The sequence below is a fragment of the Mustelus asterias genome, chromosome 2 (genome assembly GCF_964213995.1).
Source record: "Mustelus asterias chromosome 2, sMusAst1.hap1.1, whole genome shotgun sequence".
Classification (NCBI taxonomy): domain Eukaryota; kingdom Metazoa; phylum Chordata; class Chondrichthyes; order Carcharhiniformes; family Triakidae; genus Mustelus; species Mustelus asterias.
In genome coordinates this window covers 15,808,156-15,823,895 of record NC_135802.1, presented here as the reverse complement: position 1 = coordinate 15,823,895, position 15,740 = coordinate 15,808,156, and the positions used below count along the sequence as shown (strand labels likewise).

At 46.7% G+C, this 15,740-nt stretch overlaps 1 protein-coding gene across 1 annotated transcript in view; it reads right to left on the bottom strand.

Annotated features, from left to right (window-relative positions):
- The window catches only part of wdr48a (WD repeat domain 48a), a 132,142-nt gene extending 131,631 nt beyond the window's left edge, over positions 1-511 (bottom strand). Inside the window, exon 1 of the mRNA XM_078231657.1 lies at positions 435-511. Coding sequence (XP_078087783.1) covers positions 435-482 — 48 coding nt within the window. The 5' untranslated portion in view covers positions 483-511. The remainder of the gene's footprint in view (positions 1-434) is intronic.
- Positions 512-15,740: the final 15,229 nt, after the last annotated feature.

The following is a 15,740-nucleotide window of genomic DNA, read 5'->3' as shown; positions in this document are numbered from 1 at the left end:
CCATACATTAATTCATCCACAGCATTGGGTAAATCCTGCTGATAAAACGTGCAAGGATAATTCCTGCCGCACAAATCACAAAGAGACAACTGCACCTCTGCAGTTTCAGACTGTAGAAATGTATTGACTGGGGCAAACACTTGGCAGATGATGGTTGAGCTGAAACAAGTAGACAGCAGGTTCCATATAGAGAGACTGCAGGGGAATTAACGGTGGAGATGTATTTATTTAAATGGACGGGTTTATTGAACTAAGATATAAACTGCAGTCCAGTCTGGCCTCCCCCTGGCAGCGGCTGCAGGCGCTGGATTTGAACAGGCTGCAGAGAGCGGGAGAGGCCCCGGGAGGCAGGGCCTGGAGCGGCCGGGCGGAGTGAGGAGGATAGAGGCTGCGGGCGGGGGATCCGCCGAGCCGGCCTGGGCCCCGGGCCTTACCTGCACTTTCCTCCGCGCCGCGGTGTTCTGCCGATGATGCGCCGCCATTTTGCATGTTGACAGCGTGACGTCACCTCCGGTGTGGCGGAAACGGATGTGGGTGGGTGGGGCCCAAGGGGATAGACCAATTGAAGAGAGGGAGAGAGTGTGGGGGAGGAGTCAGCAGGTGGACACCTGGAGCAGCTCACCTGGGGACACACCAGACACAGCACATAGAGTACACCACATAGAGTGTACAGCACAGAGTACACACAGCACATAGTGTACACCACATAGAGTACACCACATAGAGTACAGCACACACAGCACATAGTGTACACACAACACATAGTGTACAGCACACAGTGTACAGCACACAGAGTACGCACAGCTCATAGTATACAGCACACAGAGTACACACAGCACAGAGTACCCACAGCACACAGAGTACACACAGCACAGAGTACCCACAGCACACAGAGTACCCACAGCACACAGAGTGCCCACAGCACACAGAGTGCCCACAGCACACAGAGTGCACACAGCACAGAGTGCACACAGCACACAGAGTACGCACAGCACATAGTGTACAGCACATAGTGTACCCACAGCACACAGAGTACCCACAGCACACAGAGTAAACACAGCACACACAGTACACACAGCACACAGAGTACCCACACCACACGGAGTACCCACACCACACGGAGTACCCACAGCACACGGAGTGCATACAGCACACAGAGTGCATACAGCACACAGAGTGCACACAGCACACAGAGTACACACAGCACATAGTGTACAGCACACAGAGTACCCACAGCACACAGAGTACTCACAGCACACAGAGTACCCACAGCACAGAGTACACACAGCACAGAGTACACACAGCACATAGTGTACAGCACACAGAGTACCCATAGCACATAGTGTACAGCACACAGAGTACCCACAGCACACAGAGTACACACAGCACACAGAGTACACACAGCACATAGTGTACACAGAGTACACACAGCACACTCACCCAGAACACAGAGCACACAGAGTAGAAAGCACATAGAATACCCACAGCACATGGAGCACACACACCCAGAATACATAGAGTACACTCACCCAGAATACATAGAGTACACACAGCACATAGAGTACACTCATCCAGAACACACACACAGAGTACAATTACTCACATTCTCTCACATACACAGCACTCTCTCTCACACACACAGCACACACTCTCTCCCACACACACAGCACACACTCGCACGTACACAACACACACTCTCTCATCTACACAGCACACACTCTCTCACACACACAGCACACAGTCACTCAAACACACAGCATACTCTCTCTCACATACACAGCACACTCTCTCTCACATACACAGCACACTCTCACACACACAGCCCACACTCTCTCCCGCACACACAGCACACACTCTCACGTACACAACACACACTCTCTCACCTACACAGCACACACTCTCTCACACACACAGCACACTCTCTCTTACACACACAGCACACCCTCTCTCACACACATAGCACATACTCTCTCAAACACACAGCACACACACTCTCACATACACAGCACACACTCTCTCACATACACAGCACACTCTCTCTCACATACACAGCACACTGTCTCGTACAGAGTATGGTCACTTACACAGCACGCACTCTCTCACATCCACTGCATATGCTGTCTCACATTCCCTCCTAATAACACATTCTGCTATCTTACCTTTATGCCACTGTCAGCACATTCTATAGCCCTTAGAGTGCCATTAACACTCCCCTTGTCTCGTGCCCGACTCATCTTTTTTGCAATCTCTTCAAGCTCCCTTCTATTACTGACCACCTATGCTGCTCCACCCCCTTAAACAACATGAAATCCATCACATTTCTGCCCCTCGTTAGTTCTGAAGAAGAGTCGTACACACCTGAAATACTAACTCTATTTTCTTTCCGTACAAATGCTGCCAGACCGGCTGCATTTTCCCAGCATTTTCTGTTTTTATTTCTATATCCATGTTGTCACTGTCTCTTCACTTCCATTAGCTAGAACGTTGCTGACACCTTTGTTGTGTGGCACTATATTAAATGCCTTTCAGAAGTCTATGTATAGTGTATCAATAGCGTTACCCACACCACCCTCAGTTACCTCCTCAAAAACCTCCGACAAGTTTGTCAAACATGATTTTCCCTTTAGAAAGCCATGCTAGCTCTCCTTAATTAACACACATTTGTCTACGTGACTATTCAATTTTGTTTTTAGATGTTTACCTCACCATCGAAGTTAAACGGACTGGCCTGTAGTTGAGGGGCTTAACCTTCCACCCTTTCTTTGAATGGTGCAATGTTGACAATTCTCCAGCCCTCTTGGGACAACCCCGTGCGGTGAACCACTGTAGTTGTCTGTTTATGTGATAGTTTATGTGATATGCCTGGACACGCCCCTGCTGCCTCAATCCGGGGCTCTGCCCTCCTCGGGGTATAAAGGTGGCTGCTCTCCGCCCCTTTTGCCTCAGTTCGGATTAGCTATCGGTTTGGGAGTGCTCCAGTTCTTTGTTAATAAAAGCCTGGTGTTCCGCAACAACGAGTCTTTGTGTAATCAATGGTGCATCAGCCCGATTCTGCAGAAACTGAAAATTATGGCCAGTGCTTCTGCAATTTCCACTCTCATTTCCCTCAGTATCCTTGGATGCAGCTCATCCTGCCCCACTGCCTTATCAACTTTAAAAACAGATACCCTGGACAATATCTTCTTCTTTTCAATTTTAAAGCCATCAAGAATTATCTTGTCTTTTATCATAGCCTGGTAAAGACAAGTGCAAAGTATTTATTTATGCTCTTAGTCTTGATGTGTTTTGGTCCCTAATTGCCCCTGCACCTCATTTTACTACTCTTTTTGGATTCCCTTTTTGTTAGCTGCCAGTCTCTTTTCCTACTCCCTCTTTGTTTCTCTTATTTGCTTTTTCACCTCCCCTCCGAACCTTCCGTAATCAATCTGGCTTTCAATTGCATTTTCTACAAAGAACAAAGAAAAGTACAGCACAGGAACAGGCCCTTCGGCCCTCCAAGCCTGCACCGATCATGATGCCTGCCTAAACTAAAACCGTCTGCACTTATGGAGTCCGTATCCTTCCATTCCCACCCTATTCATGTATTCATTTGATTCCCCTTAAATGCCACTATCGTACCTGTTCCCACCACCTCCCCGGGCAGCGCATTCCAGACATTCACCACCCTCTGTGTAAAACAACTTGCCTCGCACATCTCCTCTAAACGTTTCCCCACGCACCTTAAACCTATGTCCCCATTACTTGACTTTTCTACCCTAGAAAGGAGCATCTGACTATCCACTCTGTCCATGCCACTCATAATCTTGTGAACTTCTATCAGGTCGTCCCTCAACCTCTGTCACCCAGTGAGAACAAACCAAGTTTATCCAACCTCTCCTCATAGCTAACACCCTCCTTACCAGGCAACATCCTGGTAAACCTCTTCTGTACCCTCTCCAAAACATCCACATCCTACCTAGCATCTATCATAAGCACACCTTTTCTACTTTATCTTAATCTCTAGCTCCTGTATGATTCAGGGAGCTCTGGATTTGTTTGCCCTTCCTTCACTTTCAAGGGAATGTATCTTGACTGTACGAATCATCTCTTGTTTGAAGGTAGCCCATTAACCAGATACTGTTTTTCCTCCAATTTATTCAGCCCAGATCTATTCTTACCCCATTCAAGTTGGATTTCCTCCCATTAACCTTCCCTCTCTGGACTGTCCTCATACAATACAATGATCACACTTCCCTAAATGTTCTCCTATTGACATTTGACCTACTTGGCCCACCTCATTTCCAAGAATCAAATAGCAGTGCCTCATTCCTTGTTGGACTGGAAACATATTGCTGAAGAGGATTTTTCCTGAACACACTCAAAGCACTCTTTCCCCTCTCTGCCTTTTACTCTAATATTATCTCATTCTATATTTGGATAATTATAGTCTGCAATTATAAGTACTCTGGAACTTTTGCACCTTTTGGTAATTTCTTTGCAAATTTGTTCCTCTGCATCCTTCTCCCAGGTTGATGATGACACTGAGCAATATAATTACACTTTCTTCATTCCTGAGTTCTAGCCAAATAAACTTTGTCCTTGACCCCACTGGGACATCCCTTTCCTCTGTCATTGCAATGTTCTCTTTCATCAATACTGCCATCCCTCTCACTTTTCTTCCTTTCCTATCTTTTCTCAACACCTTGAATCCAGAGATATTTAACACCCAGACCTGCCCCTCTCTGAGCCAGGGGCAAGATTTTCCGGCTCTCCCCGCTGGTGAGATCTCTCGGTACTGTCAAAGGTGACCCTCCCCACCCCACCCCACCGCCACCCCCCGCAATGGGTTCCCTGGCAGCGGGACAAGGGAGCCTCTCAAAGAGCCGTAGGCATCGGTGACATTGGAAGATCACCTTGGCAGCCAATTATGAGCCACCTCCGCAGTTGGAAAGCCTGCTGCGGGAAGGCCGGAATATCCTCCCCAGGTCTCTGTTATTGCCACAATGTTGTATTTCCACATGGCAATCTGTGTCTGTAACTCACCAAGCTTAGTTACCACACTGCATACATTTACATACCTGCACAGTAGCCCCGATTTAGATTCTGTTACTGTCTCCTTTACTCTGGCACCACCTTTTAACCTATTATTTACTGATCTAGTGCTGGCTAATTCCCCAAGCATTCTGTATCCCTTGTTAATTCTCTCTACTTTCCAGACACCTTCTGAGTTAATATAAACCCTCGCCAACAGTACTAGCAAAATGACCCTCAAGGAACTGTGTCCTGGCTCTGTTCAAGTGCAACCAGTCCGGCCTCAGCAGCTTTCATCTCCCCCAGAGCTGGTCCCAATGCCCAAAACATGTGAAGCCCTCCCTCCTGCACCATCTTTTCAGCCACGTATTCACCTGTCTTATCTTCCTATTTTTATACTCACTTGGCACTGGGGATAATCCAGAGATGATTATGGAGATCCAACTTGCTAATCTTCTATCGAGAATCATAGAATCTGTACAGTACGAAAGGAGGCCATTCGGCCCATTGAGTCTGTACCGACCACAATCCTACCCAGGCCCTATTCCCGTAACCCCACACATTTGCCCTGCTAATCCCCCTGACACTAGGGTCAATTTTAGCAGAGCCAACCACCTAACCCACACATCTTTGGACCCTGGGAGGAAACTGGAGCACCTGGAGGAAACCCACACAGACACAGGGAGAACGTGCAGACTCCACAAAGAAAATGACCAAGGCTGGAATCGAACCTGGGTTCCCTAGCTCCTTAAATTCAGATTCTAGAATCACATCCATCTTTCTACCTATATCATTGGTACTGATGTAGGCCATGACTGCTGACTGTTCACATCACCACCGCTCCCCCCCCCCCGCCCCCTACTCCACCCCCACCCCCCCCACTCCCCCCCCACTCCACCCCCCCTACTCCACCCCCACCCCCCCCCTACTCCACCCCCACCCCCCCTACTCCACCCCCACCTTCCTCCCTCAGGGTGCTCTGCAGCTGTTTAGTGATATCCTTGACCCTGGCAACTCACCATCCTGGATTCAAGTCTCTGGCCACAGAAACACCTCTCTATCCTGTTGTGAAGTTGAGTTTGTGAAGTGTGGTCCCTTTAAAAGCTGATTTGTGTCAGTGCTGGATGTTTAAAATGCAGGAACATAGTGTACGTAGATTGCAATATTTGTCACAAGGACATAGCATCAGGGTTGCCTTGGTAACAGGCTTGGCAGGCTTGTGAATTTTGACAGCCTATCAGTTTAAAGAAGACACTCAGCCATCGGGAACCTAACAAATTTGAACTTGCTGCTGTTGACAACATCAGACCAATCCTGCTGTAGAAAAATTGATAGATCATCAGAGTTATAAAGAGGAACTCAACTGCCTGCCTGTAGTTCAACTGAAGGGCTGCCACCTCTCAACACCTAGAGCGGGCAAGAGCGGCTCCCTGCCAGCTTAAAATATCTCTTAAGAGAACTCTCCATCTATCTAACGAAGGGGACCAAAACCAGAAAGAGCTGACAGACAGCGGAATCGACAGAAGAACTCCAAAGATTTTTCCAAAGCCACAACACCCGGTTGTATATTTTTTTGAGAGTCTGTTTTTTTTTTATAATGAATAGACCCTGTATTTATTTGAACAGCATTCCAACAGTATCCTACTTTAATTGGAATGTTATTTGTTTAGTTAAAGATCCCGATTGGTTAAATAAAGAACTTGTTAATTATTCACTTAAAGTGTGTCAGGTATTTCTGTTAATGAACCTCTAATCGCTAATGAAGAACAGTTAACACCTTCTCACCTAACCCCTCCCCACCTTCCCCTCCAGCTGAACCATCACTCTCATCTTTATTCAAACTGAATACTGGTTGGAGAATGGGCTGCATTTATGGGACTTTGACATGCCTTTGATAAGGGATCTTGTCAAAGACGGGAGGGGTCACCTTCGACAGTACCGAGAGATCTCGCCGGTGGGGAGAGCCGGAAAATCTTGCCTCTGGCTCAGAGACTTATAAAGAAGGTAAATTCACATGGGATACAGAGTAATTTGATAAAGTGGATTCAAAATTGACTCAGTTGTAGGAGACAGAAGGTGATGACAAAAAGCTGCTTTAGTGACTGGAAGCCATTATTATTCATCATTTGTATAAATGACATTGATGACTATGCGGGGTGGGGTGGGGGGGGGTAGGATTAGTAAGTTTGCAGATGACACAAAGATTGGACAGGTGGTTAACCGTGAGGCGGAGTGTCTTGGGCTACAAGAAGATATAGACGGTATGGTCAAATGGGCAGATAAGTGGCAGATGGAAATTAACCCTGAAAAGTGTGAGGCGATATGCTTTGGAAGGAGTAATTTGACAAGGAAATATTCAATAAATGGCATGACACGAGGGAGTTCTATGGAACAAAGGGACCTTGGCGTGTTTGTCCACAGATCTCTGAAGGTGGAAGGGCATGTTAGTAGGGTGGTGAAAAAGGCATATGGGACACTTGCCTTTATCAATCGAGGCATAGATTACAAAAACAGGGAAGTCATGTTGGAGTTGTATAGAACTTTGGCGAGGCTACAGCTGGTTCTGTTCGCCACATTTTCGGAAGGATGTGACTGCACTGCAGGGGGTGCAGAGGAGATTCACCAGGATGCTGCCTGGGATGGAACATTTAAATTATGAAGAGAGGTTGGGTAGGCTTGGGTTGTTTTCGTTGGAGCAGAGAAGACTGAGGGGCGACCTGATCGAGGTGTACAAGATTATGAGAGACATGGACAGAATGGATAAGGTGCAGCTGTTCCCCTTAGTTGAAGGGTCAGTCATGAGGGGACATGGGTCCAAGGTGAGAGGTAGGAGATTTAGGGGGGAAGTGAGGCAAGATTTTTTTATCCAGAAGGTGATGACGGTCTGGAATGCGCTGCCTGGGAGGGTGGTAGAAACGGGTTGCCTCACATTCTTTAAAAAGTATCTGGATGAGCACTTGGCACATCGTAACATTTAGGGCCATGGGCTAAGTGCTGGTAAATGAGATTAGGTGGGAGTTCAGGTGTTTTTAATATGTCGGTGCAAACTCGATGGCTAAGGGGCCTCTTTTGCGCTCTATGATTATATGATTCTGTGATTGCTGGTCTCTCTACCCGCTCCTTCATGACTGTCTGGTTGTCACCCCTTTGCTCCTTCCCTGCTTATTCTTAAACTGTGTAGCGACCATGTGCTTTCCATGTAACTTTCAACCTTATGGATGCAAGATGCCAGCTGCTACTCAAGTACAACCACATCATAGAATACCTACAGTGCAGTAGGAGGTCATTAGGCCCATCAAGCCTGCACTGACAACAATCCCACCCAGGTCCTATCCCCATATCTCCACATATTTACCCTACTAATCCCCCTGACTTCCCCTTAACACTAAGGAGCAATTTAGCTTGGCCAACCAACCTAACCCGCACATTTTTGGACTGTGGGAGGAAACCAGAGCACCCGGAGGAAACCCATGCAGACACGGGGAGAAAGTGTAAACTCCACACAGACAGTCACCCAAGCCGGGTATCGAACCCGGGACCCTGGCGCTGTGAGGCAGCAGTGCTGCCCATGTCAGTTGTAGCACCATGGAGGCCAACACTCCCTGCGCAAATGATTATTCAAGACATGGGAAGCATCCTGGAGTTCCCACATAACACAGTAAGAGCACCCTTCAGATTGGAGCCATTTCTCAATTAACTAACAACCCTGTGACTGAGATTAAACCTTAGTGCTGGTAATACACCTTACCATTATTAATAAAGCTTAACTAATGCTAATAGAACTTACTACTATTAATAAATCTTAGCAATATTGAAGAATCCGACCAATATTTAGTGCACCTTACTAATGGTAATAAACCTTACTTATAAATGTTATAAACCTTAAAATTATAATATGTTACCTGAGATTTGAAAGATAAATGACGAAAGTACTCACCAACCAATCACTTTCCCTGTGACATGAGACTTTTCTCAGGACCTGGTTGGTCCTCAGACTGGCTAGCTGCCCATGTCTCTTTTTCAAATGGAAGTCTTCCTGCTCTCTTTTTAAACTGCCACTTTCTGTGCCTTGTTTCAAATGTGGCAGACTCTTATACTGCAACCCCGCCCCCCCTCATCCTCTCTAAGTCTTCATCCAGCATATTTACAAGTTGGTGCAGTTTACCCCATGTACTTACTTTATTGCAACTATCCCTCCTCAAGTGTCAGAGTTCCTAGGTTCAAGTGGTATGGAGGCCTCATAACTGTGCTGTAGTAACCTCGACTGGTTGTGGCTTCAAGCAATAATTGATTTATGAACAATATATATATAATGAAAGGTCTGACAGAACTGCAATAGATGTCTACTCTCTTCTCTTCTCCAGCTCCAACTCGGATTGCTCCCCAGCCCAGCACAAAGAACAAAGAAAATTACAGCACAGGAACAGGCCCTTCGGCCCTCCAAGCCTGCACCGACCATGCTGCCCGACTGAACTAAAACTCCTGACCATTCCGGGGACCATATCCGTCCATTCCCATCCTATTCATGTATTTGTCAAGACGCCCCTTAAAAGTCACAATCGTGTCTCCTCCACTACCTCCCCCGGCAGCGGGTTCCAGGCACCCGCCACCCTCTGTATAAAAAAGCTACCTCATACATCTCCTTTAAACCTTGCCCCTCCCACCTTAAACCTGTGCCCCCTCGTAATTGACTCTTCCACCCTGGGAAAAAGCTTCTGACTATCCACTCTGTCCATGCCTCTCATAATCTTGTAGACTTCTATCAGGTCGCCCCTCAACCTCCGTCGTTCCAATGAGAACAGACCAAGTTTCTCCAATCTCTCCTTATAGCTAATGCCCTCCATACCAGGCAACATCCTGGTAAATCTTTTCTGTACCCTCTCCAAAGCCTCCACATCTTTCTGGTAGTGTGGCGACCAGAATTGAACACTATATTCTAAGTGAAACCTAACTAAGGTTCTATAAAGCTGCAACATGACTTGCTAATTTTTAAACTCAGTGCCCTGGCTGATGAAGGCAAGCATGCCGTATGCCTTGACTAGCTTCTCTACCTGCGTTGCCACTTTTAGTGAACTGTGTACCTGTACACACAGATCCCTTTGCCTATCAATACTCTTAAGGGTTCTGCCATTTACTGTAAATTTCCTATCTGTATTAGACATTCCAAAATGCATTACCTCACATTTGTCTGGATTAAACTCCACCTGCCATCTCTCTGCCCAAGTCTCCAACTGATCTATATCCTGCTGTATCCTCTGATGGTCCTCATCGCTATCCGCAAACCCACCAACCTTTGTGTCGTCCGCAAACTTACTAATCAAACCAGTTACATTTTCCTCCAAATCATTTATATATATTACAAACAGCAAAGGTCCCAGCACTGATCCCTGAGGAATGCCACTTGTCACAGCCCTCCATTCAGAAACGCACCCTTCCACTACTAGCCTCGGTCTTCTATGACCAAGCCAGTTTTGTATCCACCTTGCCAGCTCACCTCTGATCCCAGGCTACTTCACCTTCTGCACCAGTCTGCCATGAGGGACCTTGTCAAAGGCCTGACTGAAGTCCATGTAGACAACATCCACTTCTCGACCCTCATCAATCATCTTTGTCACTTCCTCACATGCGCCCTTGCTCCCGATAGGCTCGGCTTCCTGTGTGGATTCACCATCATGTCCGGCCCGATCATGTGGTCCTTAAAGGATCGTCCCCTTAAAGGGGCCATGTTACCACACCTGCCATACCTTGTTCTCACGACTGTCGGAAGAGCAGTAGGCTCCATTGCTGCAGTACAACTTTGTAGAATGGGAAGTTGTTCTGGTCTCTGGATGTCTTCCTCAATTTCTCTCCAATGTAAAATGGGAGCGATCCTTCGATGGAAGAGGAGGAGCTCCTCCTGTTTCTCCCGACCATACTCTCCAGTTAGAGTGACCAGGGTTAGTCACTGTCTTGCCAGATGATAGCGCCCTCTCTCTCTTACCTGGTGCAATAGCTTTTGTTGTCAGCAGCACCTGTTTCTGGCTGTCCGACTGCTCTCTGTCTTGGGTGCCCTGGTGATCCTTGGCTATCAACCCTGCGATCAGTTTCTTTGGCTAAATTAGGAATTGTGAGCAGAGTTTTCTGCCCATCAAGAGTTCGGATGGGGCTTATAGAATCATAGAATTACAAAATCCTATAGTGCAGAAGGAGGTCATTTGGCTCATCAAGTCTACACCGACCACAATCCCACCCAGGCCCTATCCCCATAACCCCTACTCTAGTTAGCCCCCCTGACACTAAGGGACAATTTACCATGGCCAATCCACCTAATCAGCACATCTTTGCACTGTGGGAAGAAACCGGAGCACCCGGAGGAAACCCACGCAGACATGGGGAGTACATGCAGACTCCACACAGTGACCCAAACCCGGAATCGAACCCAGGTCCCAGGCCGCATTGTACCAGGGTGAACCTGTAAGTTAACTGAACTGTTTGGAAGCCTTTGTTCTGTTTTAGGAGGGCATTTATAGTGCAGAGCCCTCTTTCTGCCTCTCTGTTTGAATGTGAGTATCTTGCGGAGCTGGCATGGTGATAGAATCCAGATGCAAAGGCAAGTTGGATGAAGTACAGATTTGAAAATTGTGGGTCTGTATTGGACTCAATCTCGTCTGGGATGCTGTGGCTCGAAACATCTCTTTCAGTGCTTTAACTACTGCATCTGTGGTTGTCATGTAGAGTTGCTTCAACTCAGCTCATCTTTAAAAGTAACCCAACCCCAATAAGAAACAATTTGCTGTTAAAGACAAATGAATCGATGCCCAGCATTTCCCATGACTGGGTCAGTAACTGTGTGGGAATAAAAGTTTCTTTTTGGTCCTGAAACAGAAACAGAAAATGCTGGAAACACTCAGCAGGTCTGACAGCATCTGTGGGGAGAGAATAAAGCCAGCGTTTCGAGTCTGGATGAACCTTCGTTAAAGACATTAGAGACAAAGTGCCATCTAGACTCTAAATATTGGCTCGATTTTCTCCCCACAGATGCTGTCAGACCTGCTGAGATTTTCCAGCATTTTCTGTTTCTGTTTTTGTTCCTATTTCTGTTTTTGTTTTTGCTTCAGATTCCAGCATCTGCAGTACTTTGCTTTTATCTTTTTGGCCCTGTCTGTGCAGCACACACAGTTCACTATCGTGTCCTCAATTGTCCTGGAAGTGCCTAGCTATCGGATTGTGGATCGGGCCTGTGCCCTGCACTCGGTGATGCCCAGGTGGCCCGGATGTATTTTTTTGGAGGGTCTCCGGCCAAATGGAAACTGGGATGAGCAGCTGCTCATTGTAGACCAGGAGACTGTGGATGACTGTAACCCTTTTTTGTTGTTTCAAACCAAGTGTTTTTGTTACCATGGTTTAGTGTCTGTGTTGGCCACCCTTGTTGGCAGTAACAGCGGGAATGGACGTATTCCTTATCTCACATTTGTTTCTGGTGAATCTGCTGGTATTTACCTGCAGCCACCAGCAGGTGTCTCCTTGTCAACTGGGATTATGCTTCAAACTCCTTGGTCAGGTTGACATCCAGTTTTGTCGGAAGGTCCAATATGGTCCCGGAAATGTGCCAGCCTTTGTTTGGTTATTTGATTTGATCTGTCACATGTAATGGGATACAGTATAGACAAAACATACTGTTCATAGAGTACATGGGGAGAAGGAAAGGAGAGAGTGCAGAATGTAGTGTTATACTCATAGCTAGGATGTAGAGAAAGATCAGCTTAATATAAGGTAGGTCCATTCAAAAGTCTGATGGCAGCAGGGAAGAAGATGTTCTTGAGTCGTTGGTACGTATTCTCAGACTTTTGTATCTTTTTCACAAAGAAGAAGATGGAAGAGAGTATATCCGGTGTGTGTGGGGTCCTTGATTATACTGACTGCTTTTCTGAGGCAGTGGGAAGTGTAGACAGAGTCAATGGATGGGAGGCTGATTTGCATGATGAACTGGGCTTCGTTCATGACCCTTTGTAGTTTCTTACGGTTTTGGGCAGAGCAGGAGCCATACCAAGCCATGATATATCCGGAAAGGATGCTTTCTATGGTGTAGCTATAAAAAATGTTGAGAACCGTAGTGGACATACTGCAATAGAGGTGTTGGTGGGCTTTCTTAACTATAGCGTTGGTGTGGAGGGACCAGGACAGGTTGTTGGTGATCTGGACACCTAGAAACCTGAAGGTCTCGACCATTTCCACTTCATCCCCATTGATGTAGACCGGGGCAATGCCCTCCACAACACTTCCTGAAGTCGATGACTATCTCCTTCAGTTTTGCTCTGGATGTATACCATCTCTTAGGTGAACCTCATAAGGTGTAGACAGAATCTTTGGATTCTGGGAGGTATCTTTGCCATTCTTTCTTATCTAGGAATGAGACCAGTCCCTTATTCAATTGTGACCTTTAGTCCAGTGATGTCAAGTGAAAATTTCTTGCTCGTCCAAGTGAATACAAGGTCTTCCTTTTTGTTGATGGCATACCTAATCTCTATCTGACATACTCCTGCAAGTGTAGAACACCGATCGGTGACATCCATCCAGTCGCTCCTGGAGTAGGACCACTCCGAGGGCTGTGGGTGAAGATGAAGGTGGACCTGTTTGGTTTTGGTACAGGGGCCATTCCAGAACACCACACAGTTGGTTGTGTGTTTGCAGAGATGACCCCCTCCATTTGTCACCTTATCCAGCTGCTACTTCACTTGCTCAATGAGTGGGTGGGAATCTTTTGTAACAGGCAAATGGGTTGAGCATCCTCCCTCAATGTGATCTGGTAAGCATCTTCAGTCGTTCCAATTGTGTAAGGAGCTTCGGGGATTCCTTTTCAAACTTGGAGGCAGGCCCTTGTTGCTTAACCTCATCGATTCTTTTGTAAAAGGTTATGATCGTCACAGGTTTTTTGGGTCAGTAATGAATAGTCCTGGTTGCAGACCACAAACCAAGTCTCTCAGATGCTTTTGTCTTTGTACCTGAGTGTCACCGGCGGAGCACCTTTCACCAGGAGCTTGATTCCTCCTGCTCCATACAGGTGCATTTTCGATGGCCTCAACCAATGGCATGGTGGCACAATGGTTAGCCCTGCTGCCTCACAGCGCCAGGGAACTGGGTTTGATTCTGGCCTTGGGTAACTGTCTAGTGTGGAGCTTAGCTTGCATGTTCTCCCCATGTTTGCGTGAGTTTCCTTCCAAAGTTGTGTGGGTCAGGTTGATTGGCCATGCTAAATTGTCCCTAAGTTTAGGGGGGCGAGCAGGGTAAATTTGTGGGGTTACTGGGATAGGGCTTGGGTGGGATTGCTGTCAGTGCAGACTCGATGGGCCTCCATTTTATCTATAATTGAGGTACATAGAACATGCTTCTGCACCGTAGGGATTCTATGAATATTGTTGTCCATTTTATTTTCCCCGGTTCGATCCCCCACCCCTCAAAATCAACTTTTTCATGAGCTACCATTTCCTCTTTCAGTGACGCCGCCCTCATTTGGTCTTTGCCTCTTGCTGTAAGGAGCCCTTTACAAGGTTTCCCACTCAAGTTGTTGCACTTGTTTATCAGCTCCTAACCATGTCACAGAACCTGTATTACCTGATGGTGCAATCTCACCATTGTGTGAAATTGGGTGGATATACCACTGGCATGTCATTTGATACATCACTTTAAATTTACATTATGTAAAGTGTAAGACAAATCCTTGTGGGATTTATTCAAATGTAATCGAGTTAAACCAGCGACCCCGGCTTTGCTCCCATGCTGAGCTGGTGTAGTAGAAATTGTTCTCAGTGACGTGTGGGGTTGGGGAACAGGGAGACGGGAGGTTTGGGTTTTTCACTCTTTGATAGTCAGTGACACCTGCAGGAAAATATGTATGTGCATATATTGGTCAGGGACTGAGGGGAAACCTGGTTGTCATGTCTCCGTAAGAGTTTTAACAACACCAGGTTAAAGTCCAACAGGTATGTGCTCTACGGGCTGTTTCCGGGGACGCACACCGAGACAAATATCAACTGCTGCTGGAGGGTCATCAACTCGGTGAAGGACGCGCGTTGGTCCGCCCGAAACTTGCTGATCTTCCAGCTGAAAGAATTATCCTCGACCGAGTGTTGCAGACTGGCACATTCCAAGGTCCAGGACCACGTGCTCAGGGACGCGCTCAAGCTTGGGGCAGCCGCCGCCAAGGCGCAATGGGGAAAGGCCACCGTGTAAAGCGTCTCAACCGAGGCAGACCGAGGGCCGGGTAACTGCAGAATACCCTCGGCCTGCGTAACTGTGTGCCAACCTGAAAAATAACGGCACACAGTAAAATCTGATGTATGTATATAGTTTTAAGAAATGAAATGTAACGAAATGTAATGTTTTTGTAAATAAGCACTGTATTGTACTGTAAAAATGATTCTTTTTTGCACTGTTTATGACTTTTGGATCTGTCATTTTGCAATGTTTTATTGGAGAGTTTTTTTTTGTGAATAAAGTATATTTTTGAAATAAAAAAAAACAGGTTTATTTGGTAGCAAATGCCATTAGCTTTTGGAGTGCTGCTCCTTCGTCAGATGGAGTGGGTATCTGCTCTCAAACAGGGCACAGACACAAAATCAAGTTACAGAATACTGATTAGAATGCGAATCTTTAATTTACTTGCTGATCTTCCAGTTGAAAGATTTGTCCTCGACCGAGTGTTGCAGACTGCGTGCTCAAGCTCGGGGCAGCTGCTGCAAAGGCACAATGGG